Below are 26,811 nucleotides of genomic sequence, written 5' to 3'. Positions count from 1 at the left end.
GCTTTCTGAATTGACTGGAAATTAAATGGAATTGACCACAACCCTGGTAAGTCTACTCAAAACCGAGGACAAAACAATCACACATTTCCATCTACTTGGCTTCTACTGTGTCTCTACCAGCATGTCATCTGTCAAGACACAGTCATAGAGATACCTGAGAGGCACGGTCATTCACTCTGTCATAAAGATGCCTGAAAGGTACAGTCAGGAGATGGCTGAGGGTGGCTGTTCCGTCCGTCTGGCCCAATTTAAGCACAGGCATGTCATTGTCTAAACGAACTACAACAGGACACATCTGGAGGACAATAGTCTAATCTCTGACCATAAATAAAGACATGAATGACCAGCGCGTAGGGTGAGGGGTTGAGAGTAAAAGGTCATAGAGTAAAAGGTCATAGAGTAAAAGGTCATATGGAACATCACAGAGTATGCAGCTATCTGTTGTGTGGATTTATGGTAGATTAGGTTACAGACTGCCTTGATAGTTAGCTCTCCCTCTGTGATGTTCCAATCTGTTGTATGGATTTATGGTGGATTAGGTTACAGACTGCCTCATTGGGTGATTTGTTTTCTAGGGAGATATGAGGTGTCCAGTTTATCTGAATTTATTTTATATTCATTGTTTACCGATTTGTGTCATTCCATGTGAGTTCTGGCTAAATTGTGTGTGAATACAAAAAATCCCCATATTGACCTCTATCAAAGCTTCAGTTGCTTATTTATGTTTCTATATTCATTCTGAAAATGTTCTGAAAGAACCCTGGGCACAACATGTGATTCTGCACACACGCAGACAGTGACTCCGTCCTAATGGCTAGCTGGAATCTCGTTAGGGCCTTTATTGACAATGTGTTTCATTAACTTGATAGATGACATCTCTTAAGGCATGGTTCCACAGTAATCAAAAGCTCTGCGCCAAAGAGGGGTGTCTAGTTTGCGGTCAAAGTTGGCTCTCCACAGGTTTGGCCCTAATAGCCTACACTTTACTACCACTGCCGTGCCCTGCCTGTGTCCCGACCTGTCAGCATTTTATACATTTATTACACAAAAAAGCCTCTCACTGCCCCCCGACACACACACACACACACACACACACACACACACACACACACACACACACAGACACACACACACACAGAGTGTTCTACTCAATCTCTTGGCACATGATCCAGCTCAAGTCTATCTGGGAAGTGTATTAGAAGAACCTCTGGATAACCTTTTGTAAAGGTTCACACTTAATTGAAAATAAACAGATTTTTGTTGTTCCGAGTGAGAGGTATCTAAAATGTATAATCTATAGTTTCTATGAGATACATGTAATACCTCTAATCGTGGACGTTTTCCCAACTGCATGTGATGGCTACTACACATAAATTGACATAACAGTCTGGTTAACATTACAAAGATCACTTCAAAAAGAAGGGATGGTACTTCATCCAAAACAAGTTTGGAATACTTAATCTCTCAGTTGCATCGCAGGAATCGTAAATACTGTGTCCATTTCAATCTCCATGGATTATTACAGATTTGTCGTAGACATCATAAAAATGTTTCATATACATTCCACTACATGTAGTTGGCAGTCATTTCGCAACATCTCAGTGAATTTTAGCACTGTCAAAATGACACCCACACCTTCCCAGACTGTCCCTGATTAGTGGGTTGGGTGATTTAAAGTTTAGTCAAGGGGATGACAGTGATAGGATGGTAAATTGAGGCCAAGTCTGTCTCAGTCCACCGCTGCCTGCCCAGCCAAGTGCAAGCCAGGGACAGTCAGGGACATGACTAGGCCACCCCAAGGTCTCCTACATTTAATTTCCGTGCTGCTTAGTCAACCAAGTACAGTGACACTCCTTGGATACTCATTGGAGGGACTGGGAGAGACTGCTGGATTGGTGGAGAGAGAGCGAGAGAGAGACTGGAGGAGAGGAGTAGCGAGAGAGAGACTGGAGGAGAGGAGTAGCGAGAGAGAGACTGGAGGAGAGGAGTAGCGAGAGAGAGACTGGAGGAGAGGAGTAGCGAGGAGGGAGGGAGAGAGACTGGAGGAGAGGAGTAGTGAGGAGGGAGAGAGAGAGACTGGAGGAGAGGAAAGACTGGAGGAGGGGGGAGAGAGAGAGAGAGACTGGAGGGGGGGGGGGGAGACTGGAGGGGGGAGAGAGAGAGACTGGAGGAGGGGGGAGAGAGAGAGAGACTGGAGGAGGGGGGAGAGAGAGAGAGACTGGAGGAGAGGAGTAATGAGAAGGGAGAGAGAAAGGCTGGAGGAGATGAGGAGAGAGAGAGACTGGAGGAGAGGAGGAGAGAGAGGCTGGAGGAGAGGAGTAATGAGAAGGGGAGAGAGAGACTGGAGGAGGAGAGAGAGGGAGAGACTGGAGGAGAGGAGGAGAGAGAGAGACTGGAGGAGAGAAGGAGAGAGAGAGAAACTGGAGGAGAGGAGTAATGAGAAGGGGGAGAGAGAGACTGGAGGAGAGGAGGAGAGAGAGAGACTGGAGGAGAGGAGGAGAGAGAGAGACTGGAGGAGAGGAGGAGAGAGAGAGACTGGAGGAGAGGAGTAATGAGAAGGGAGATTGAGAGAGAGGGCTCTTAAGTTGACTAATGGCAGTCACTTTTTCACTCTCTATTATTTTTATTGTTTTTATTGTAGAGATAAAAATGGTTGTGTCTCTTTTAATGTGTCATCTGTGTCCCATCCCTATTTGTTTCTGTGGATGTTGAGCAGAATGATGTCCGTATTCTGCTAACCAGGCAAGCTTGTATGAACTACATTTTAGGCTTGCTTGACAGAGATAAATGGCCAGTGGATTCCAACACAAAACTTAATCAATCTTTTTGCTCAATAGTCTTGACACAATCCTATAAATTCAGAGCAATTCTTCGCACAGAGAACAACATTGTACAGGTGTGACAGCTAGTCATAGTGAAACGTACTGTTGCTATAAAATCATCCGGAATATGATAATCCATTATGCTACCTTATTGATGCATTATGTAAAGTGTCTTCTTTGGGTTCTATAAAAACACTTTGTATATGCAATGTATTATAATGATAATATAATATCATAATATACCTATAATTCTTTAGCATAATGTAGGCTACCTTATACTCATAATCAGATGCTGTATCTACTGTTGGTTAAACACCTGGTTGTGGTGTACTGAAATACCTAATGTGTTAGGACACACCAATTTATCTTATTGCCTGTTTCCTTGATCGCTCTCCTCGAATTAAACCTAGTTTATTGATTCTGACTCCTGCTGGTTCTAATTCTTGAGGGGATGTCACAACTTCCTCCGAAGCTGCCTCCTCTCCTTGTTCGGGCAGGCTTCGGCGTTCGTCGTCACCGGCCTTCTAGCCACTGCCGCTCCATATCTCATCATTCCATTTGTCTTGTCTTGTCTATTACACACACCTGGTTCATATCACCTCATTAGTACATGTATAAGTGTTCCCTCTGCCCCCCTTGTCCTTGTGGGTGATTGTTGAATGTGAGATGCGAGTAGCTCGGTTGAGCTACGTGTACTTTGTATTGCCGGGGTATATTTTCCCTGTGTGCCTGTTTTTGTTCCAGTGCGCCTGTTTTGCGCACTGGACTGTTTGACGCTATCCAGTGTAACTTTGTACTATGGAATAAACTCTGTATTCTGTGATTTACCCTCCTGCGCCTGACTCCTTCAAATCACCTCTTACAGGGGACTACATTTCTCCACTACACTGTCCCACAGAGATATCCAGATGAGCTCTGTTTTCCATGTTAATGGTCTGTAGGGAAACAATAAAGATTGTAGAACTTACAGAGCTTGTACTGTGGCAGTTGAAAGTTGCGTATAACATGTTGTACCTTGACAACAAGTGTTGTTGCTATGCACAAGTGACATATTGCTAATGGAAAATTCAACTGACTGACAGCCACCTGTTTACAAAAGCTAACTAAATTATGTGCAATTTTGTCTGAATACAGAAACACACACACATGTCTGGGAAAAGGCCTATAGAGAGAGCATTGTGTTTTGGGTTTTGATAAGTGGAGTTTGACGATGGAGTTGGTAAGAGACTATTGGCAGATTGTGTAATGCATTGCAAAGTTTGTCAACAAACACTCCACTAAATCTGAATTCCTTGACGACTGTGAGAGAAGAACAATGACCAAATGTAAAGTGGGTGTAGGCCCTCTTTAATTATTAATACTGTTGCCTATTTCTGACTTCAACACTTAACCTCAACACTCTCTTAGTGCTTTTGAGGCTGATGTGATCGACTTCAACACTTAACCTCAACACTCTCTTAGTGCTTTTGAGGCTGATGTGATTGACTTCAACACTTAACCTCAACACTCTCTTAGTGCTTTTGAGGCTGATGTGATCGACTTCAACACTTAACCTCAACACTCTCTTAGTGCTTTTGAGGCTGATGTGATTGACTTCAACACTTAACCTCAACACTCTCTTAGTGCTTTTGAGGCTGATGTGATTGACTTCAACACTTAACCTCAAGTTAGGACTAAAGTTATATATTCCATATCTAAATTTAGTATTCCACCCACATTCAAAGGTTTGTGGGAAGCGTTACTGTAATATCCTTATCTGTTGATGTATCGGTGCAGATCGTTGTTTTGGGTGAGATGTGTACAGTATATGGACTCATACGTTCAGAAGACAAACCCAGGGAAAATAGGTCAGCTCTACCACTAGGGGCCATCTTTTATTGAGTCATCCTCAGTTCATATGGCAAGAGGAATGATGAATGAACAGAACGAAAGCACAGAGAACCCACTAACCGTCCTCTCGAGACTTCTGTATGAAGGCATCCACGCCGCTCTCTCCGTAGTTGCCCTCTGACGCCACGGTGGAGACGTAGTTCCAGCGCATGGCCTTGACGATGTCCACCATGGCCTGGGCCTGGTATGTGTCCGGGGGCACCACGCGCGAGAAGAAGTCGTAACGCGTGTTGTCGCTCAGCTCCGGGGCCGTGGAGGCGTAACTCACCTGGGGGATCTAAGAGAGAAGAAGGGATGAGTTAAGATGGAGAAGGGGGGGGGGGGGGGGGGGATGAATGATGGTATCCTGCAGACTGCCTGTCCTTCCTAACTGAACAGCAAGCCTCTCATCCTGCAGACTGCCTGTCCTTCCTGACTGAACAGCAAGCCTCTCATCCTGCAGATCCAGCTGGGTTGGCTCGTACCGTGCGCCGCAAGGGTCTCCTTTAGACTGCCGGGGGCCTCCTTTAAACTGTGGGTGAACTCCTTTAGACTGCAGGGGGAGGCAAGGGAGAGGCAGGGGAAAGCAGGTTCACTCAGCGAGGCGATGAGCGTGTCAAGTTCCTGCACTGGGGTCGCCAACCAACACACAAACATGCTGACGAGGTATGAAAGCTCAGAGGCACACACACTCTCTTGAATCACTCAATATTACATCTGACCCAAGGCCATCCTACTGCCAAGTTAACATCCACCACAGATCCATACCAAACCAAGTATCTGGGCTGCCAGTGGACTGACACAGACTCAGGATTGTGGCTCACTATCCATTGCCACCACATCCTCTCTGGACCCTTGTCATGTTTTACCAATGTTCAGTGTAAAATATTTGGAAGATGCTTTCGAAGATGGCTAGCATTGTTAGTTCAGTGGCCTTGTTGTTAGCGTGTCAGCCCTGAGAATGGAAGGTTGGGGGTTCGATCCCTGGTCGTTTCATACCAAAGACTGTAAAAAAGGGTCCTCACGCTACCTGAATAGGAGATGGGCTCCTGCCCTATGGGCCATTGCGGCTCAGACGAGGCTACTTACAGATGTAGGATCTTAATTTTTGACCAGTTTCTCACAGCAGGAAAAAGTAGCATTGTAAAATGTGCATTATAATTAACAGACACTTTTGTTTAGTTAGGACAAATCAAGTCTGACATTTTAAAGTGGACTTTTCATTTCAATCATGACTTTGTTTTACACACATTTCCCTACCACACTTTTCAAAAGCAATGAAACAAATTATTTTGACACCAGTTCATCCATTAAAAGCCCAAAACGACTCTCCATTTGCAATCTCGCCATTTGAAATAGGACAAATATAAGCACCCACCAAATAATAATAATAATATTATTATTACATTTTAGTCATTTAGCAGACGCTCTTATCCAGAGCGACTTACAGATGCACAGTCACTACCATACCCTTATACGTACATACTACCATGCACAAAATGCAAACACGCAGTCCAAACTATCTCACCAACAAACAAGTTTAACAAGAAGCACACAAAGCATACCACAGTTATGTGCGACACATCTACCACACATTCACTTTGAACACTCACACAAAATCACACCAACTGTCACGATCGTTGACGGACGGGTCAGACCAAGGCGCAGCGTGATATGCATATATGTTTATTTGAACCGAATAAACAACTACAAAACAATAACCGAAACGTGAAGTCCAAGGTACACAAACAACATACCTAACACGGAACAAGATCCCACAACCCACTAGTGCCAATAGGCTGCCTAAGTATGGTCCCCAATCAGAGACAACGAGCGACAGCTGCCTCTGATTGGGAACCACACCGGCCAACATAGATCTAGACATACTAGATCTAAACATAGAAAATACAACATAGCAAATCACAACAAGGAATATACACACCCTGACTCAACATATAAGCGTCCTCTGAGTCAGGGCGTGACACCAACACTTGCACAGTAAAAAAGGACACTCAAACACATCCACCAGTGCTTGAAGTTGGAGATCAGTCAGAGTCATTCTTGTCTCCATCGTCATCATCTAACTCCTGCATCACCTCGCTCTGGTACCGGTCCCAGGAGCTCCGACTGTACGAGTGCTCCTCTTCCCAGTACCCTCCATAGCGCTCCTCTCTGTCACTGCCATCCTCACAGTCTTCATCTGGGTAGTCATTCCTCCAGTTCCCCTCTTCATTCTCATCATCCTCGTCCTCATACACTTCTTCCTCATTCACCACCAAGTCAGGCACCAACTCTATTATTATTATTATTATTATTATTATTATTATTATTATTCTTTGTTTCTAAGACATCACTTAGCTGTAACTTACCGGTAGCTATGGTCCTGGTTATTATTACGTGTTATTATTTTTCTATAATTTCTTTTCTCTCTGCATTGTTGGGAAGAGCCCTTAAGTAAGCATTTCACTGTTCATCTACACCTGTTGTTTACGAAGCATGCGATGAATACAATTTGATTTGATTTTTGATTCCATTTGGTCAGTGGCTTTACTGTTTATCTACGGTGAGCTGAGGCTAAGAGACGTTTTATTTCATTGATCTATTTTTTATTTTACCTATATTTTTACCAGGTAAGTTGACTGAGAACACATTCTCATTTACAGCAACGACCGTGCTTCAGTTGTTAGGGAGCAGCACTACATTGTCACGATCGTTAGACGGAGTAGACCAAGGCGCAGCGTGATGAACGAACATATTACTTTATTGAATGAATACACGATAAACAAAACAACAAACGATGACGTGACGTCCTAGGTTACCAACCAACCAACCAACCAACCAACCAACCAACCAACCAACCAACCAACCAACCAACCAACCAACCAACCAACCAACCAACCAACCAACCAACCAACCAACCAACCAACACGGAACAAACCAAACGGAACAAGATCCCACAACTATTGTGGGGAAACAGCCTGTATAAATATGGCTCCCAATCAGAGACAACCAGCAACAGCTGACACTCGTTGCCTCTGATTGGGAACCACTCTGGCCAACACAGAAATACAATACATAGAATAAACACACCCTGGCTCAACATATAGAGTCCCAGAGCCAGGGTGTGACATACATGAAAATACACAAATACATTTTAGCATTTGGATAACCCTTAAAATCTCTGCTCAGTCAAACGAAGATGTCATACGGTTGGGTAAAAAGCTACGGCACAACACAGTAAAGAAAACACTTATCTTTTCATCTCTTTAGTAGCTACAGTAGGTCCATGATGTTGGCTGTCACACACCACAACCAGGCCTGTTTCACTTCACTCAAGCCATAGCTGGGTTTGAAAAGTATTCAAAGAGACAGGTTGGAGTCCCTGAAGGCTCCAGCCCGACCCACAAGATGCTTTGACCCTCAGTGTTCTATTTCCCTGATGTAGTAGTGGCCTTGACATGAAGTACATAATAAGGGACATGTGCAGCCTGCAGTACTGTGCTCAATGTGGGTAGACTCAGGAAATAGAGTTGATAGTTGTAGTAGTTAGCATCTAAAGGCTAATATTTCACACTAGACAGTTGAAGTATGCCTTTATACAGTACATAATAGTTGTATGATCAGATTCAGCCTTGCTACACGGCGTGCCGAGAAGTATTCTCAGCTCAATTTCCTGGTATCTGTAGTGTACAGAGTAAAGTTCCAGGCCCAAGAACAGGGATGCCTTTTAATTGCTCCTAATGCTTTGTTGGTTGGTATAACCTCGAATTAAGGGGTTGACTACCTGTGATGTTGTTCTAAGTAAAGAAGGACAGATAATTAGTGAATGAAACAGCTTTTCTTCCACAGACCTGAGAAACCAATGTCCTGATCGCAGTATAGGCCTACTGTCTGTTACTTTGTCTTCGATAGATACATACATATTTACATACATACATACATACATACATACAGTATTTTAAAGAAAGAAAGCTAATGGTCACTAATTATACCAGCTAAATTAGTTAAGATTGATTTAATATTCTAAGAAATCTCTCTAAGAAATCCATATATAATTGTCTATGATCCTACAAAATACAAAATGGAGGCACAGCAGGTTTTACTCCACTTTATGTGCCTTCATGTTAATGAAATTGAGATTGCCTCGCAGGGACTGTGATTGGATACTATAAAGAATAGAGAGTATCAAATTACGTCAAATTCTCACAGGTATATCTAATTTGAGATGCTCAAAACATTTTGAAGTGTTCTAATCCGGACCCAAATAAGACAAGACGTGTTAGTATATAGCCCAAGTAGGTATTGAACTTTGACAATAGGGAGTTGATGGGATGTGGCGGTGTTAAGACTATGGCCTCAATAAATAAATATTCCCTCGTAAAGTTGTATCCCAGAGATTGTTGGAGAAATGTTTAATCATGACATACAAATGTAATGGTAGCTAGTATAAAACTGAAACAGATTTTAAACGGTGACCATTGTGGATTACTATTGTTAACCAGATTTTCCTTTGGGTGCTATTCCTGTTAAAGTGTAGCCATTTGAAGGCCCACTGTATGTCTGTTCTGTTGCTAGTATCCATACTGTAATTTGATACTTGCGGTTAGGCGTTAACAACTGTTTAAGCACAATTAGCAAGTCAAGAACTTGAAATTCTCAGGCCTGTATTTTATCAAGCACTCTTTGGAATGTAAATGAGATTGCAGGAAAGATCACAGCTGAAGCTGAAAGACATTGAGTGACTAAACCAGAAGGTGTTTCTTCGTCTGTTTAAAAAAAAAATCTACCTGGCTAAGTGTTCTAACGTCACTTCACACACAAAGTGTCAAATCAAACATATGCACAGCGGATACATATTGTCTGATTACTAAAGGACACCTCCAGAAATAGCAGATCTCTGTAAGAATAATAATTTCCACTTTTTTAATCTGTTACTTTAAACATAGCAATTCATTGGATACTGGAGGAGACTTGCAAATTAAAAGGCATGCATCAATAAAAGGTGTGAATTAAGTTCTTTAAATAAACTGTATTCATCCAATGCTGTATGTGTTTGACTGGGTGTTATCTTTCCTCATGCCTCCTGTTGTACTTCATGGGTCTGTTAGTTAGACAACTGCTCCTCAGGAGTCTGACACACACACAAACAATACACACTGACGCCACACACACACACACACAATGCACACTGACGCCACACACACACACACACACAATGCACACTGACGCCACACACACACACACACAATGCACACTGACGCCACACACACACACACACAATGCACACTGACACCACACACACACACACAATGCACACTGACGCCACACACACACACAATGCACACTGACGCCACACACACACACACACACACACAATGCACACTGACGCCACACACACACACACACAATGCACACTGACGCCACACACACACACAATGCACACTGACGCCACACACACACACACACACACAATGCACACTGACGCCACACACACACACACACAATGCACACTGATGCCACACACACACACACACTTTCACACTCACCACATACGCTGCTGCTACGGTCTATTATCTATCCTAGTCACTCTACCCCTACCTATAGGTACATAGCTACCTCAATTACCTCGTACCCCTGCACATCAACTCAGTACTGGGTACGGGGCGGCATGTAGCTTAGTGGTTAAGAGTGTTGTGCCAGTAACCGAAAGGTCGCTGGTTCTAATCCCCGAGCCGACTAGGTGAAAAATCTGTCGGTGCCCTTGAGCAAGCCACTTCACCCTAATTGCTCCTGTAAGTCACTCTGGATAAGAGATGGTAAAATGGTACTGCCTGCATTTAGCCATGTTGTTTACTGCCTGCATTTAGCCATGTTGTTTTTACTCTTTATTGTTATTTGTTATTCACTGTGTATTTAATCCTCGTGTAATTTAAAACAAATCTTGAACGCTGCATTCTTAGAAAAGGACCAGTAAGCATTTCACTGTTAGTCTACACCAGTGGAGGCTGGTGGGAGGAGCTATAGGAGGATGGGCTCATTGTAATGTCTGGAATGGTATAAATGGAACCGTATCAAACATTTGAACCATACAGAGCCTGAGGTCCTGATACAGTGCCTTGCAAAAGTATTCAGCCCCCTTGGCATTTTTCCTATTTTGTTGCATTACAATCTGTAATTTAAATGGCTTTTTATTTGGATTTCATATAATGGACATACACAAAATAGTTCAAATTTGTGAAGTGAAATGAAAAAATTAACTTGTTTCAAAAAATTCTAAAAAAGTAATAACAGAAAAGTGGTGTGTGCATATGTATTCACCCCCTTTGCTATGAAACCCCTAAATAACATCTGGTGCAACCAATTACCTTCAGAAGTCACATAATTAGTTAAATAAAGTCCACCTGTGTGCAATCTGTCACATGATCTGTCACATGATCTCAGTATATATACACCTGTTCTGAAGGGCCCAGAGTCTGCAACACCACTAAGCAAGGGGTACCACCAAGCAGGCGGCACCATGAAGACCAAGGAGCTCTCCAAACAGGTCAGGGACAAAGTTGTGGAGAAGTAAAGTTCAGGTTTGGGTTATAAAAAAACATCTGAAACTTTGAATATCCCATGGATATTAACAAATTGAAAGAATATGGCACCACAACAAACCTGCAAAGAGAGGGCCACCCACCAAAACTCACGGACCAGGCAAGGAGTTCATTAATCAGAGAGGCAACAAAGAGACCAAAGATAACCCTGAAGGAGCTGCAAAGCTCCACAGCGGAGATTGGAGTATCTGTCCATAGGACCACTTTAAGCCGTACACTCCACAGAGCTGGGCTTTACGGAAGAGTGGCCAGAAAAAAGCCATTGCTTAAAGAAAAAAATAAGCAAACATGTTTGGTGTTCGCCAAAAGGCATGTGGGAGACTCCCCAAACATATGGAAGAAGGTACTCTGGTCAAATGAACTAAAATTGAGCTTTTTGCCCATCAAGGAAAACGCTATGTCTGGCGCAAACCAAACACCTCTCATCACCCTGAGAACACCATCCCCACAGTGAAGCATGGTGGTGGCAGCATCATGCTGTGGAGATGTTTTTCATCGGCAGGGACTGGGAAACTGGTCAGAATTGAATGAATGATGGATGGCGCTAAATACAGGGAAATTCTTGAGGGAAACCTGTTTGTCTTCCAGACATTTGAGACTGGGACACAGGTTCACCTTCCAGCATGACAATGACCCTAAGCATACTGCTAAAGCAACACTCAAGTGATTTAAGGGGAAACATTTAAATGTCTTGGAATGGCCTTGTCAAAGCCCAGACCTCAATCCAATTGAGTATCTGTGGTATGACTTAAATATTGCTGTACACCAGTGAAACCCATCCAACTTAAAGGAGCTGGACAGTTTTGCCTTGAAGAATGGGCAAAAATCCCAGTGGCTAGATGTGCCAAGCTTATAGAGACTGTAATTGCTGTAATTGCTGCAAAAGGTGGCTCTACAAAGTATTTATTTATTTATTTATTTATTTCACCTTTATTTAACCAGGTAAGCCAGTTGAGAACAAGTTCTCATTTACAACTGCGACCTGGCCAAGATAAGGCAAAGCAGTGCGATAAAAACAACAATACAGAGATACATGTGGGGTAAAATAAAACAAAGTCAAAAATACAACAGAAAAAATATATATACAGTGTGTGCAAATGTAGCAAGTTATGGAGGTAAGGCAATAAATAGGCTATAGTGCAAAATAATTACAATTAGTATTAACACTGGAATGATAGATGTGCAAGAGATGATGTGCAAATAGAGATACTGGGGTACAAATGAGCAAAATAAATAACAATGTAGGGATGAGGTAGTTGGGCGGGCTAATTTCAGATGGGCTGTGTACAGGTGCAGTGATCGGTAAGGTGCTCTGACAACTGATGCTTAAAGTTAGTGAGGGAGATAAGTGTCTCCAGCTTCAGAGATTTTTGCAATTTGTTCCAATCATTGGCAGCAGAGAACTGGAAGGAATGGCGGCCAAAGGAGGTGTTGGCTTTGGGGATGACCAGTGAGATATACCTGCTGGAGCGCATACTACGGGTGGGTGTTGCTATGGTGACCAATGAGCTAAGATAAGGCGGGGATTTGCCTAGCAGTGATTTATAGATGACCTGGAGCCAGTGGGTTTGACGACGAACATGTAATGAGGGCCAGCCAACAAGAGCGTACAGGTCACAGTGGTGGGTAGTATATGGGCTTTGGAGACAAAACGGATGGCTCTGTGATAGACTACATCCAATTTGCTGAGTAGAGTGTTGGAGGCTATTTTGTAAATGACATCGCCGAAGTCAAGGATCGGTAGGATAGTCAGTTTTACGAGGGCATGTTTGGCAGCATGAGTGAAGGAGGCTTTGTTGCGAAATAGGAAACCGATTCTAGATTTAACTTTGGATTGGAGATTCTTAATGTGAGTCTGGAAGGAGAGTTTACAGTCTAACCAGACACCTAGGTATTTGTAGTTGTCCACATACTCTAGGTCAGACCCGTCGAGAGTAGTGATTGTAGTCGGGTGGGCGGGTGCAAGCAGCGTTCGGTTGAAGAGCATGCATTTAGTTTTACTAGTGTTTAAGAGCAGTTGGAGGCTACTGAATGAGTGTTGTATGGCATTGAAGCTCGTTTGGAGGTTTGTTAACACAGTGTCCAATGAAGGGCCAGATGTATACAAAATGGTGTCGTCTGCGTAGAGGTGGATCTGAGAGTCACCAGCAGCAAGAGCGACATCATTGATATACACAGAGAAAAGAGTCGGCCCAAGAATTGAACCCTGTGGCACCCCCATAGAGACTGCCATAGGTCCAGACAACAGGCCCTCCGATTTGACACATTGACCTCTATCTGAGAAGTAGTTGGTGAACCAGGCGAGGCAGTCATTTGAGAAACCAAGGCTATTTAGTCTGCCAATAAGAATGCGGTGGTTGACAGAGTCGAAAGCCTTGGCCAGGTCAATGAAAACGGCTGCACAGTACTGTCTATTATCGATCGCGGTTATAATATCGTTTAGGACCTTGAGCATGGCTGAAGTGCACCCATAACCAGCTCGGAAACCGGATTGCATAGCGGAGAAGGTACGGTGGGATTCGAAATGGTCGGTGATCTGTTTGTTAACTTGGCTTTCAAAAACTTTTGAAAGGCAGGGCAGGATGGATATGGGTCTGTAACAGTTTGGATCTAGAGTGTCACCCCCTTTGTGAGGGGGATGACCGCGGCAGCTTTCCAATCTCTGGGGATCTCAGACGTTACGAAAGAGAGGTTGAACAGACTAGTAATAGGGGTTGCGACAATTTCGGCGGCTAGTTTTAGAAAGAAAGGGTCCAGATTGTCTAGCCCAGCTGATTTGTAGGGGTCCAGATTTTGCAGCTCTTTCAGAACATCAGCTGTCTGGATTTGTGTGAAGGAGAAGCGGGGGGGGGGGGGGGGGGGCATGGGCAAGTTGCAGCGGAGGGTGCAGAGCTGGTGGCCGGGTTAGTGGTAGCCAGTTGGAAAGCATGGCCAGCCGTAGCAAAATGCTTGTTGAAATTCTCGATTATTGTAGATTTATCGGTGGTGATAGTGTTTCCTAGCCTCAGTGCAGTGGGCAGCTGGGAGGAAGTGCTCTTATTCTCCATGGACTTTACAGTGTCCCAAAACTTTTTCGAGTTAGTGCTACAGGATGCAAATTTCTGTTTGAAAAAGTTAGCCTTTGCTTTCCTAACTGCTTGTGTATATTGGTTCCTAACTTCCCTGAAAAGTTGCATATCGCGGGGGCTATTTGATGCTAATGCAGTACGCCACAGGATGTTTTTGTGCTGGTCAAGGGCAGTCAAGTCTGAGGAGAACCAGGGGCTATATCTGTTCTTAGTTCTGTATTTTTTTGAATGGGGCATGTTTATTTAGGATTGAGAGGAAATTACTTTTAAAGAACAACCAGGCATCCTCTACTGACGGAATGAGATCTATATCCATCCAGGATACCTGGGCCAGGTCAATTAGGAAGGCCTGCTCGCTGAAGTGTTTTTGGGAGCGTTTGTCAGTGATGAGGGGTGGTCGTTTGACCGCGGACCCGTTACGGACGCAGGCAATAAGGCAGTGATCGCTGAGATCCTGGTTGAAGACAGCGGAGGTGTATTTAGAGGGTAAATTAGTCAGGATGATATCTATGAGGGTACCCATGTTTACGGATTTAGGGTTGTACCTGGTAGGTTCGTTGATAATTTGTGTGAGATTGAGGGCATCTAGTTTAGATTGTAGGATGGCCGGGGTGTTAAGCATATCCCAATTTAGGTCACCAAGCAGTACGAACTCTTAGGATAGATGGGGGGCAATCAATTCACATATGGTGTCCAGGGCACAGCTGGGGGCTGAGGGGGGTCTGTAGCAAGCGGCAACAGTGAGAGATTTATTTCTGGAAAGGTGGATTTTTAGAAGTAGAAGCTCAAACTGTTTGGGCACAGACCTTGATAGTATGATAGAGCTCTGCAGGCTATCTCTACAGTAGATTGCAACTCCACCCCCTTTGGCAGTTCTATCTAGACGGAAAATGTTATAGTTGGGGATGGAAATTTCAGAATTTTTGGTGGCCTTCCTAAGCCAGGATTCAGACACTGCTAGAACATCAGGGTTGGCGGAGTGTGCTAACGCAGTGAATAACTCAAACTTAGGAAGGAGGCTTCTGATATTTACGTGCAGAAAACCAAGGCTTTTACGGTTACAGAAGTCAACAAATGATAGCTCCTGGGGAGTAGGAGTGATACTGGGGGCTGCAGGGCCTGGGTTAGCCTTTACATCACCAGAGGAACAGAGGAGGACTAGAATAAGGATACGACTAAAGGCTTTAAGAACTGGTCTTCTAGTGCGTTGGGTACATAGAATAAAGGGGGCAGTTCTCCGGGTGTTGTAGAAAAGATTCAGGGCATTATGTACAGAAAATGATATGGAAGGATATGAGTACAGTTGAGGTAAACCTAAGTGTTGGGTAACAATGAAAGAGATAGCATCACTGGAGGCACCGATTGAGCCGGTCTCGGCGTGTATGGGGGGTGGAACAAAGGAACTATTTGAGGCAGTTTGAGAGGGACTAGGGGTTCTACAGTGAAATTGTATAATAAGAACTAACCCAAACAGCAATAGGCAAGGCATATTGACAAGGGAGAGAGGCATAAAGCAATCACAGGTGTTATTAGAGAGAGCTAAGACAACAACTGGTAATAGCGATAAAGTTTGGGCTGAGGCTAAACAGAATAAACAGGACAGGGTACCGTGTAAAGGAACAGTCCAGCAGGCATCAGCTCTGCAGCTGAGTGATCATAAGGTCCAGTGAACAGCAATATGTGAGTCCGAGAGCAGTTCAAATTGGTGCTTCAGCACAGCTAGCAGGGAGCACAGTTGTAGTTTGCGTGTGCTAGCGGGCCGGGGCTAGCAGATGGATCCTCGTGGTTGTCGCAACGGGAAGCCTGTTGAAACCACATCAGACGATTTCGTCGGCAAACCAGTCGTGTTGGATCGGTGGGGCTCAGTGTCAACACTAGGAGGTCCCGTCCGGTTGACAGAGAGGTAGATAGCCGGGAGATGGGCCTGAGGCTAGCTCAAGGCTAACTGGTGCTTGCTATGGGGCAATGGTAATTAGCCAACAACAGGTTGCAGCTAGCTAGCTGGTTGCGATGATCCGGCGCTAGGGTCCAGTGATTCCGGCAGAAAGTCCAATAAGCTCTGGGTCGATAGCACGCTGTGCAGACTGGCCGACGAATTGTCCAGGCTAGAGCTAGAGCTGGCTGGTGGATAGTGTAGGCCACGGACAATGGTGAAGACACTAACGGTGACTAATAGCAAGTAGCCATTCAGTTGCAGCTACACTAGTTTCAGCTTAAGTTTCTTGATGAAAGTTATAAAGAAATAATAGAATCCTTTCCACGTTGGATGAGGCGGGTTGCAGGAAAGTATATTTAGTTAAAGAATGAATTGTAAAAATTGAGAAATATATACAAAATAGACAAAAAAAAAATAAGAAACGGGATATTTACACTAGGACAATGACACTTTTGATTTTGGGGGGGGTGAATAGTTATGCACGCTCAAGTTTTCAGTTTTTCTGTCTTATTTCTTGTTTGTTTCACAAAAAATATTTTGCATCTTCAAAGTGGTGGGCATGTTGTGTAAATAAAATGATACAAACCCCCCAAAATCCATTTTAATTCCAGGTTGTAAGGCAACAAAATAGGAAAAATGCCAAGGGGGGGCAGGGGGGGGGGCTGTATACTTTCGCAAGCCACTGTATGTTTGAATCCGTTCCATTGATTCCATTCCAGCCATTACAATGAGCCTGTCCTCCTATAGCTCCTCCCACCAGCCTCCTCTAGTCTACACCTGTTGTTTACAAAGCATGTTTACAAAATGTGATTTGATCAGCTGAGGTGAAACAATATAGCCACACAGAGATATGCTCACTTTGTCAATTAGTGACTAATGAATCACTCTGCCAATAATAAACAGAATAACATGTTTAACCCTACTGTTTATTAGCTGATACAAAGAGCAATTACCTTGCGTGGTCTCTCCCTGTGCTTTGTTTTCATTGAATTACACTCTGAATTTACAGTCGTGGTTTTGAAAATGACACAAATACTAATTTTCACAAAGTCTGCTGTCTCAGTTTTGATGCTGGCAATTTGCATTTACTCCAGAATGTCATGAAGAGTGATCAGATGAATTGCAAGTCCCTCTTTGCCATGAAAATGAACTTCATCACCCCCAAAAAATGCCACTGCATTTCCCCCCCCCCCCCCCCACACACAGCGGAGTCGCTCACCACCTTCCGGAGACATTTGAAACCCCACCTCTTTAAGGAATACCTGGGATAGGATAAAGTAATCCTTCTACCCCCCCCCCAAAAAAAAATTTGTCAAGTGGTTATCCCACTGGCTATAGGGTGAATGCATCAATTTGTGAGTCGCTCTGGACTAGAGCGTCTGCTTAATGACGTAAATGTGCCCTTGAGCAAGGCACTTAACCCTAATTGCTCCTGTAAGTCGCTCTGGATAAGAGCGTCTGCTAAATGACTTAAATGTAAATGTAAATTTCAGCCCTGCCACAAAAGGACCAGCTGCCATCATGTCAGTGATTCTCTCGTTAACACAGGTGAGAGTGTTGACGAGGACAAGGCTGGAGATCATGCTGATTGAGTTAGAATAACAGACTGGAAGCTTTAAAAGGAGGGTGGTGCTTGATATCATTGTTCTTTCTCTGTTAACCATGGTTACCTGCAAGGAAACACGTGCCGTCATCATTGCTTTGCACAAAAAGGGCTTCACAGGCAAGGATATTGCTGCTAGTAAGATTGCACCTAAATCAACCATTTATCGGATCATCATTCACTTCAAGGAGAGAGGTTCAATTGTTGTGAAGAAGGCGTCAGGTCGCCCAAAAAAGTCCAGCAAGCGCCAGGACCGTCTCCTAAAGTTGATTCAGCTGTGGGATCGGGGCACCACCAGTGCAGAGCTTGCTCAGGAATGGCAGCAGGCAGGTGTGAGTGCATCTGCATGCACAGTGAGGCGAAGACTTTTGGAGGATGGCCTGGTGTCAAGCAGGGCAGCAAAGAAGCCACTTCTCTCCAGGAAAAACATCAGGGACAGACTGATATTCTGCAAAAGGTACAGGGATTGGACTGCTGAGGACTGGGGTAAAGTCATTTTCTTTGATGAATCCCCTTTCCGATTGTTTGGGGCATCCGGAAAACACCTTGTCCGGAGAAGACAAGGTGAGCGCTACCATCAGTCCTGTGTCATGCCAAGAGTAAAGCATCTTGAGACCATTCATGTGTGGGGTTGCTTCTCAGCCAAGGAAGTGGGCTCACTTACAATTTTGCCTAAGAACACAGCCATGAATAAAGAATGGTACCAACACATCCTCCGAGAGCAACTTCTCCCAACCATCCAAGAACAGTTTGGTGATGACCAATGCCTTTTCCAGCATGATGGAGCACCTTGCCATAAGGCAAAAGTGATAACTAAGTGGCTTGGGGAACAAAACATCAACATTTTGGGTCCATGGCCAGGAAACTCCCCAGACCTTAGTCCCATTGAGAACTTGTGGTCGATCCTCAAGAGGCGGGTGGACAAACAAAAACCCACAAATTCTGACAAACTCCAAGCATTGATTATGCAAGAATGGGCTGCCATCAGTCAGGATGTGGCCCAGAAGTTAATTGACAGCATGCCAGGGCGGATTGCAGAGGTCTTGGAAAAGAAGGGTCAACACTGCAAATATTGACTCTCTGCATAAACTTAATGTAATTGTCAATAAAAGCCTTTGACACTTATGGAATGCTTGTAATTATACTTCAGTATACCATAGTAACATCTGACAAAAATATCTCATAACACTGAAGCAGCGAACTTTGTGAAGACCAATACTTGTCATTCTCAAAACATTTGACCATTACTGTACAAGTCAATCTTGACACTTCATTAGAATTAATTGTCTCACAAGTGATTATTGCTTTAATAATATGGATTAGACTAAAGCCTGGCTTTGGGGAGAGGGCTGATGAATGTAGATCCACATGATACACCTTCTCTCCGTTCCACCTGGACCTTCTCTGCAATCTGGATATCAATCTGACGCCCCATTCTCAAATGTCAAATTTACAAATCAAATATTGCTCTATGCCATCAATACATTTAATGATAACATTTGTAAATGTCCTTAGATTAAATGAGATCCAAATAGTCATCCAGACCTTAAGTAGGCATGCCTTTGCACTTATAGCTAAGTGCAGCATCACTGCAAAACACTGACATTTTGATGCTTTGACATTTACCCATTAGCCTGTAAATCCCCTTTTTAACTTACCTCCAGTGGAAGTGAGGGGCAATAAATGACAATAATACAGTATATGTAGTTTTGTAAATGAGATCCAAATCATGCATATGTTTGAATAAATGTATAAATGTACATCAGTAATGTAAACTTTGACTCTGACCGATTCGTATAATGTGTAATTGTGCTAGTGCTTATTCACAGTAGATGCTTTATCCTTGTGTGACCCAGCCACATTATGCTGCGGACCATGGAGAATGAGTAATATGACCTCAATAACCCCAAATCAATATTGGATCTGCCTTTCAATATGCAATTTGTCGAGCTCAAGGCGAACCATGCCTGAGAGGGTAGAAAGAAGAGTACAGTGGACTATTATGACATCCAGGTTGGAGAACAGATGACATGATCTCGACAGCAAGTTCATGAATGTCATAATTTATCAATCTAGTACTTTATGGATGACTTTACTTCATTTTCCATCAAGTGTCAAATTGCAGCTGAAGGTAAGCTACTGTGTACTGACTGGAGCTGCTTCGACTGACAAATGCTTTGGCATTAAATGGGTCAGGCCAGCAAGTTGTGAGTTTCTGTATCCTCCATGTCCCTGTACAATTGCCCTCTTTAGCTCGGTTGGTAGAGCATGGTGCTTGCTATGCTAGGATAGTGGGTTCGATTCACGGGACCACCCGTACGTGAAATGTATGCACGCATGACTAAGTCGCTTTGAATAAAAGAGTCTGCTAAATGGCATATTGTTCTGTACACACATCTGAATCTGTATGCTCCCTGTAACCCTGGTCTCTATTGGAGAGAAAAAAAGATAGTGTCAAGTGAATTTCAGTGACAGGAAAGATTCTTATTTGGAAGGCTAACAATTTTTTTACTGAATACTTAAATCCATTTGAAGAAAATGGCTGATAATTAACATAGGTCATAATAGATGGATGATGATTGGCGACCTTCTTCCAGTGAATCATCACTGCTTTGAATATTTGAGTCAGAATTTTATTCCCCACTAAATTAATAATAATGATGTGGATTTTGATAATGTAAAATAGTACAGGAAGTAGAACACCTCATTCAGGCAGATTAATGGTAACAAGAGAAAATTAAGGTATTTGGTTTTATTTCTCCTCATGGGTCCAGGGCTCTGTCCTTGTTTCTTTATTACCTTCCTCCATAACTGTAAACCCTTTCACAACTTCTACCCTGCTGGCTGTTGCCAAGCAAAGCTTAATTGTTTCACAAAAAATAAAAATAATGTTTTAGTATTCTAGCAGAGCAATGTAAAGTCTGCAGTTTTGTGCTCCAGTTTCATGTGGATTTAATTTAGCATGCATAGCGTTTTGGCTGTGTTTAAATATGTAGAGGTTACACTCTCTAGCCTACTTACTACATATAGTACTGTGAGACAACAGAGGGAACATATACAGTAGTTACATTAACACCACTTTTACAAAGAAAAACATCCACTATAACAATGGTGTTTTCATTCTGTTATTGTTGTTCTATTTTTCTTTCCATCATAGACTAGGGAAAGATTAGAATAACTAATTTAACAGATTCATTAGGTTGTGGTAGCCTATACCATTTAGCTGTGTCCAGAATTATAAATGTTGCCAAGGCATTGTGGATATTTCATTCCATTGCATGTAGAATTATTACATTTAGTCTCACCTTTAAGATCTGAAACAGTTAACCCCTACTTACTAGATAGAAAACGATCTTAATTTGCAGCCAGCTAGCACAACGAGAGCTGTGAGTAAACTCATTTTAGTGAACTGGCCCAGTTCTGTATCCAATGCTTCTCCTCAATTGTTATCAGCTGGTGTTGACACCGAGACGGGATGAAAGTTTCACTTTGTTTTCCTATTCTTCAGACTAAACCATTTGCTGCTCCACTTAGCCTGACAGTAACAAAGGCTGCATAATGAGAGAACTAAACAGATTGCCACCACTCAGGGAAGGCGCAAACACTAACCAAGTGGATCTGTGACAGAGACAGAGAGCTGTCTCCACACTTCACATCATGTGATGTAGCTAAATGACACGTTTTTTAATTAGAAGTTCACAAACCAAACTCTTGTCACTTTGATGCATCATTCAGATGTCACAGCAATGATGTAGTGCCACTGTAAAAGTATCAACATCAGATTGAGAATAGAATATAGAAGATTGAGGTTTTGAAACATTGCTGCAGTTGCCATAGCGCTGGTACAGTACAGCTATACAAGTATCAATGTGATATTAGAGATAGAATAAAGATTTTGAGATTGAGTGTCAACAATTCCGATTGAGCCATTCATTGTGCCACTGTCTGGCCAGTTTAAAATCCTTGTCCCAAGAGGCTGATAATAGTCTCAAACCGTTCATTAGACCTTTCATAATATTTCCATCTCTCAAATTTGACCTTTACAGTTTTGGCACTCCATTGCATTGAAGAAAATGGCAGTTCCAATAACGCCCACCCCCTCATCTCCCAAAGAGACTGACATCACCCTATGGCCCAATCACAATCACGCAGATCTTTTCAAGGAACAACTAGACTAGTCTCTCGCCACTGTTTCAGGTGCAGTAAAACATTTTTTGGGTAAAACTGTCTCAATCTTTGTGAACTGGACTGAATCTGTGTAATGACACTTCTCTCCAGAGATCTGTCATGTTGAAGGATAAGGGTCCAGAAGTCCTGCTCAGGAAAAACTAATGATCTTAAAGGTGAATATTACATTTACATTTCTAGTCATTTAGCATACGCTCTTATCCAGAGCGACTTACAGTTAGTGAGTGCATACATTTTCATACTGGCCCCCCGTGGGAAACAAACCCACAACCCTGGCGTTGCAAGCGCCATGCTCTACCAACTGAGCTACAGGGGACAATAGAGAAACATGAGTTGATGGCTCATCAGGTCAACAGAGTCTACCATGTTTGTAACCCTTGTCCGAGCCAGAATGGCCCGTAATGGCATCATTTTTCTGTAGCATGAGGCAGCTTGATGTACAAGTACACCCTATGGACAGGACGCTAGTCTGTCACAGGGCATGCCAATATAATGTCTGGTTGGGAGAACTTAGATCTGTCCATTTAACTGTGCCTTGCTGTGGGATACAGGCATTAATAATCTTAGCTATTAGTCATGTTGTACTCTTCCTGTAGCGGCTGTTTCATCCCGCTTGTTTCCCCCAATGGAAACTGTTCCAGGTATTGATTTGTTTGTCTCACACCTGCTGTTTTGCAAACTCAGTCTGACACCAGTCTAGTGGATGTGATCGCTTGATGTCGTCGTCTGGAATGAATGAGAAGAAACACTTCCTGTTGCAGTTTTTCATTCAGTACATTTCTGTAGGCGGATTGGGGTGGGTCCAATTGGTTTTTCACATCACTCAGAGAATGGGGAAGACTATATTTGAACGTATTCAAGCCATATAAAAGCTGTAATCAATCAGACTTGTCATGTAGGTCTGAAGTTGTAATTGGGTGTAAAGGTAAAAGCAGTAGGTATAAGTTACACCCTCCTCCCCTCTAAGTTTTAAAGGCCATAGCTGTTTATATAGTATGACTGAGTGTAGTTTTTAATTGAACCCTGGCCTCTTGTTTTTGCAATAACCCAGAGTGCTGATGATAGCAGATTCCTCTTTGTTAACAACATCCCCATGGAGAAGGCTAGGCCCAGGAAGGTGTTCCGAAAGACATGCTAAACATACTAATTGGCTGTCCATAACAAAGGCTTTGGTGTATTTTCTTATGTTTGTCGCTTTTAAATTTATAACTTAATGATCCACGACTAGAGTAGGGGCCCTTGTGCATTTTGTGGCCTCTTTGACTTGGTTATGAGGTGTTATGAATGTAAAACTTCAAGTGACTTCCAATTACCTGCATGGAAATAGGCAATGGTTTGGCCCTATGCTGGATAATAGTATTGTTTGGAAAGAACAGGGGACACCAAAATAAGACTTATTCCAACTTGAAATATTGAGCATCTTCTATAATAAAGGTTAATTTGATCATTAACATTTACCTGTGATAACAATGTTCCTTTATTGAAATACTAATAAGGATCATTAATTCATAAGCTCTGGTATTTTAATGTTAAGTGACTGTTGTTGGGTTTAATCTACTGCCTAATTGGGAGCTAATAGCATCTTAATTCCTTATATGACAGACTCAGTCACTAATGAACACTCCAATATGAAGTGCTGATGGCTCATCATTCATATCTATCTGAATGTAAATTATTAAAGGGAAATTTCACCGCTGCTCTTTGACTATATATGTCCATTCATATGTTATTAACATATAATATGTGTCATAAAAATTAAGAATTTCCCCACTATACGCAAATACGAGTGTTTCTGCATTTCACCATTAGAAATGGGCCAACTACATTTCCTGGTTGTAAGCAAACCACAATATCCAGAATTCACATCGATTTCAGGACGTACTTCTGCCCCTGTCGAGGTGGATCCAGTTGAGACTGGGTGTCAACAGGTAGCTAACATTATTCACTGGACCAGCCAATTGTTCATAGAACATCAGCTTGCAAATAACTATTTCTTTTTCTTTTAACTACAACTGTAAAGTTTAGTCATGGTGTGGTGCTCAGTACCTGGATGTGCAAACTACAAGCAAGCACAGGCTGCTGGGGTAACATTTAATCAGTTACCTTACTAAGAAGTCGAGCAGCGGTATTGTAGCTAACTTAGCTAGCTCGCTAACTAGTAAGATAACTACATGTATTTATCTAAAACAAAACTAAGCTAGCTTTCATAATATGCTGGCTAGACATTCCAAAGCAAATCAAATCAATGTAATTAGCCAGCTGCTATCTGATGATGTGATTTGTAACTTTGCAAGCTAACGTTAGCTACGTTCAGTTATGTTAGCTACAGCCTAGCGGACCATATCTAACCCGTAGCTTGCTAACTACCGCAGAGGCTAACGTGACTGGCCTATGTATTTACAGAACGATCCCATCAACATCTGCAGCGGCATCAACATCAAGCTCAAAAGCGCCAGGAACTAGTGTAAGTCACCTTTGCTAAATCTTTCTGACTCCATGATGAGCAAATAAATATACTGGAGCTAGGCATAAACATGCTCTGTGTCTTGTTGTCATAGTTGGTGTGTTTATGAGTAGGTTACAACTTCTACTGTAGTTTTCGCTGTATTATGGAGGCTTAGTTGATTGTTTATGCAAAGATTGAAGTCTAAATTGGAGAAAACACCATGAGTCGTTAATCATGAAACACACACCTCCGCCCTTCTGCTTCCCGGAGAGATATTTATTTCTGTCTGCGCAATGAACTGAGAACCCATCTGGCTGGACCGATTTCGACAGAATATCCCCAGAGAGCCATGTTTCCGTGAAACAAAGTATGTTACAGGCCCTGATGTCTCTCTGGAAAGAAATTCTTGCTCTGACCTCGTCGACCTTGTTATACAAAGACTGAACATTAGCGAGTAGTATATTTGGAAGCGGTGGGTGGTGTGCGCGCCTCCTAAGTTGAACCAGCAGGCCGCTCCGAGTGCCTCTCCTCCACCGGCGATGTTTTGGGTCGCTGCTAGCGTGATCGTGCAATCGGCGAAACACAAAGGCCACAATAAGTGCTACAAAACATGGCTCCATTCCTTTTTAGATCAGACAGCAGGCTCAATCAACCAATGACGTTAGTGGTTGAACTCTCCTGACGAGAAAAGTCAAAAATGCTCCTACATATCGTTTTTTGGTGGCTATACACAGCTAGAGATGCAGGTGTCATTTGGTTAGCTAGCAAGAACTTGAACGACTGTTATCCAGTTAGCATATCTCTATCTACTCCGATTTCAGAACACTCTCGTCTGAGTGTGCCAGAGCGCAGAACAACTGATGAATTTACGAACGCGCAACACCCGCTGAATAATAGTTAGTCAAGAACACTCTAGATAACGTGTAAACAGCCTAACCAGCTCTGCTACAGCGAGTAAAATGGTCAGTGAGGTGTTCTCCCATTTGTGTCTGGAAGTAGCTAGCTAGCAACTTTAGCCAACTAGCCTGTTAGCTTGGGGGCTTGGTTGGGACAAGCATGCATTGGCAGGCAAGCTGCAGAAGGATGAGGCTACAATTCCCCATCGTTTATCAGTGCAATTTTGATGGCCAACTAGCTAAAAAAGTTTGAGAGGGTTTATCTAATGTTCCTTCGTTAGATTTTAGCTCATCTTGCTCTGGCTAGCATTAGTTGTTGATCTTGTTGTTGTTGATGTGCATAAATGAAGAGAGAGAGAGCCTACCTTTTCATGGTTGTTTGATCAATAGGACTGTAAAGTTCCCAAATGTAAGAGGACTCCCGTGGTGTTTACATATTTGCAGAAATCCATTCAGGTGTATTTTATGGCTTTTGTCGAATGCTTTTAATGATCTAATGTCACGCTGTTGCAACTGCCTGTAAACACACAGTCCAGTTCAAAGTGAATGATGGCAGGCCCGTATGGTAAATGGCTTGTTTGTATAAAGGCCTACTTCAGCTCTGATTGGCTATAGCGCACCGGTCTTTGTAGACCCCAGTCCTGGACAAGAAATATGTTTTTATTCGGTTTTATTTCCTGCAGAGTCTATTAATTGTCCAAACACACGGCCACTTTCACACACTATATGACTATAGAATTTTCACAAATGCCTTAGTATACATCATTTAAAAACATTCTAAGAATTTATGAAAATGTGAAAATGACCATATCTACACTACCAGTCAAAAGTTTGGACACACCTACTCATTAAAGGATTTTTCTTTATTTTTACTATTTCTTACATTGTAGAATAATAGTGAAGACATCAACACTATGAAATAACATACAGTGAGGGAAAAAAGTGATGATCAGTCTATCATTTTAATGGTAGGTTTATTTGAACAGTGAGAGACAACAAAACAAATCCAGAAAAATGCATGTCAAATATTTTCTACATTGATTTGCATTTTAATGAGAGAAATAAGTATTTGACCCCCTCTCAATCAGAAAGATTTCTGGCTCCCAGGTGTCTTTTATACAGGTAACGAGCTGAGATTAGGAGCACACTCTTAAAGGGAGTGATCCTAATCTCAGCTTGTTACCTGTATAAAAGACACCTGTCCACAGAAGCAATCAATCAATCAGATTCCAAACTCTCCACCATGGCCAAGACCAAAGAGCTCTCCAAGGATGTCAGGGACAAGATCGTAGACCTACACAAGGCTGGAATGGGCTACAAGACCATCGCCAAGCAGCTTGGTGAGAAGGTGACAACAGTTGGTGCGATTATTCGCAAATGGAAG

At 42.8% G+C, this 26,811-nt stretch overlaps 1 protein-coding gene across 1 annotated transcript in view; it reads right to left on the bottom strand.

Moving 5' to 3' along the window:
• Positions 1–26,811, bottom strand: part of LOC311138477 (metabotropic glutamate receptor 4-like) — a gene marked incomplete at both ends in the record, with an annotated part of 220,973 nt that overhangs the window by 105,527 nt on the left and 88,635 nt on the right. Inside the window, one exon of the mRNA XM_084173172.1 lies at positions 4,773–4,989. Within this exon, the coding sequence (XP_084029298.1) occupies positions 4,773–4,989 (217 nt within the window). The remainder of the gene's footprint in view (positions 1–4,772; positions 4,990–26,811) is intronic.

Source organism: Coregonus lavaretus (genome assembly GCF_964263955.1).
Source record: "Coregonus lavaretus genome assembly, chromosome: 12".
Lineage (NCBI taxonomy): Eukaryota > Metazoa > Chordata > Actinopteri > Salmoniformes > Salmonidae > Coregonus > Coregonus lavaretus.
Note: the sequence above shows the minus strand (reverse complement) of the source record. Positions and strands in the feature narration are given on the sequence as shown.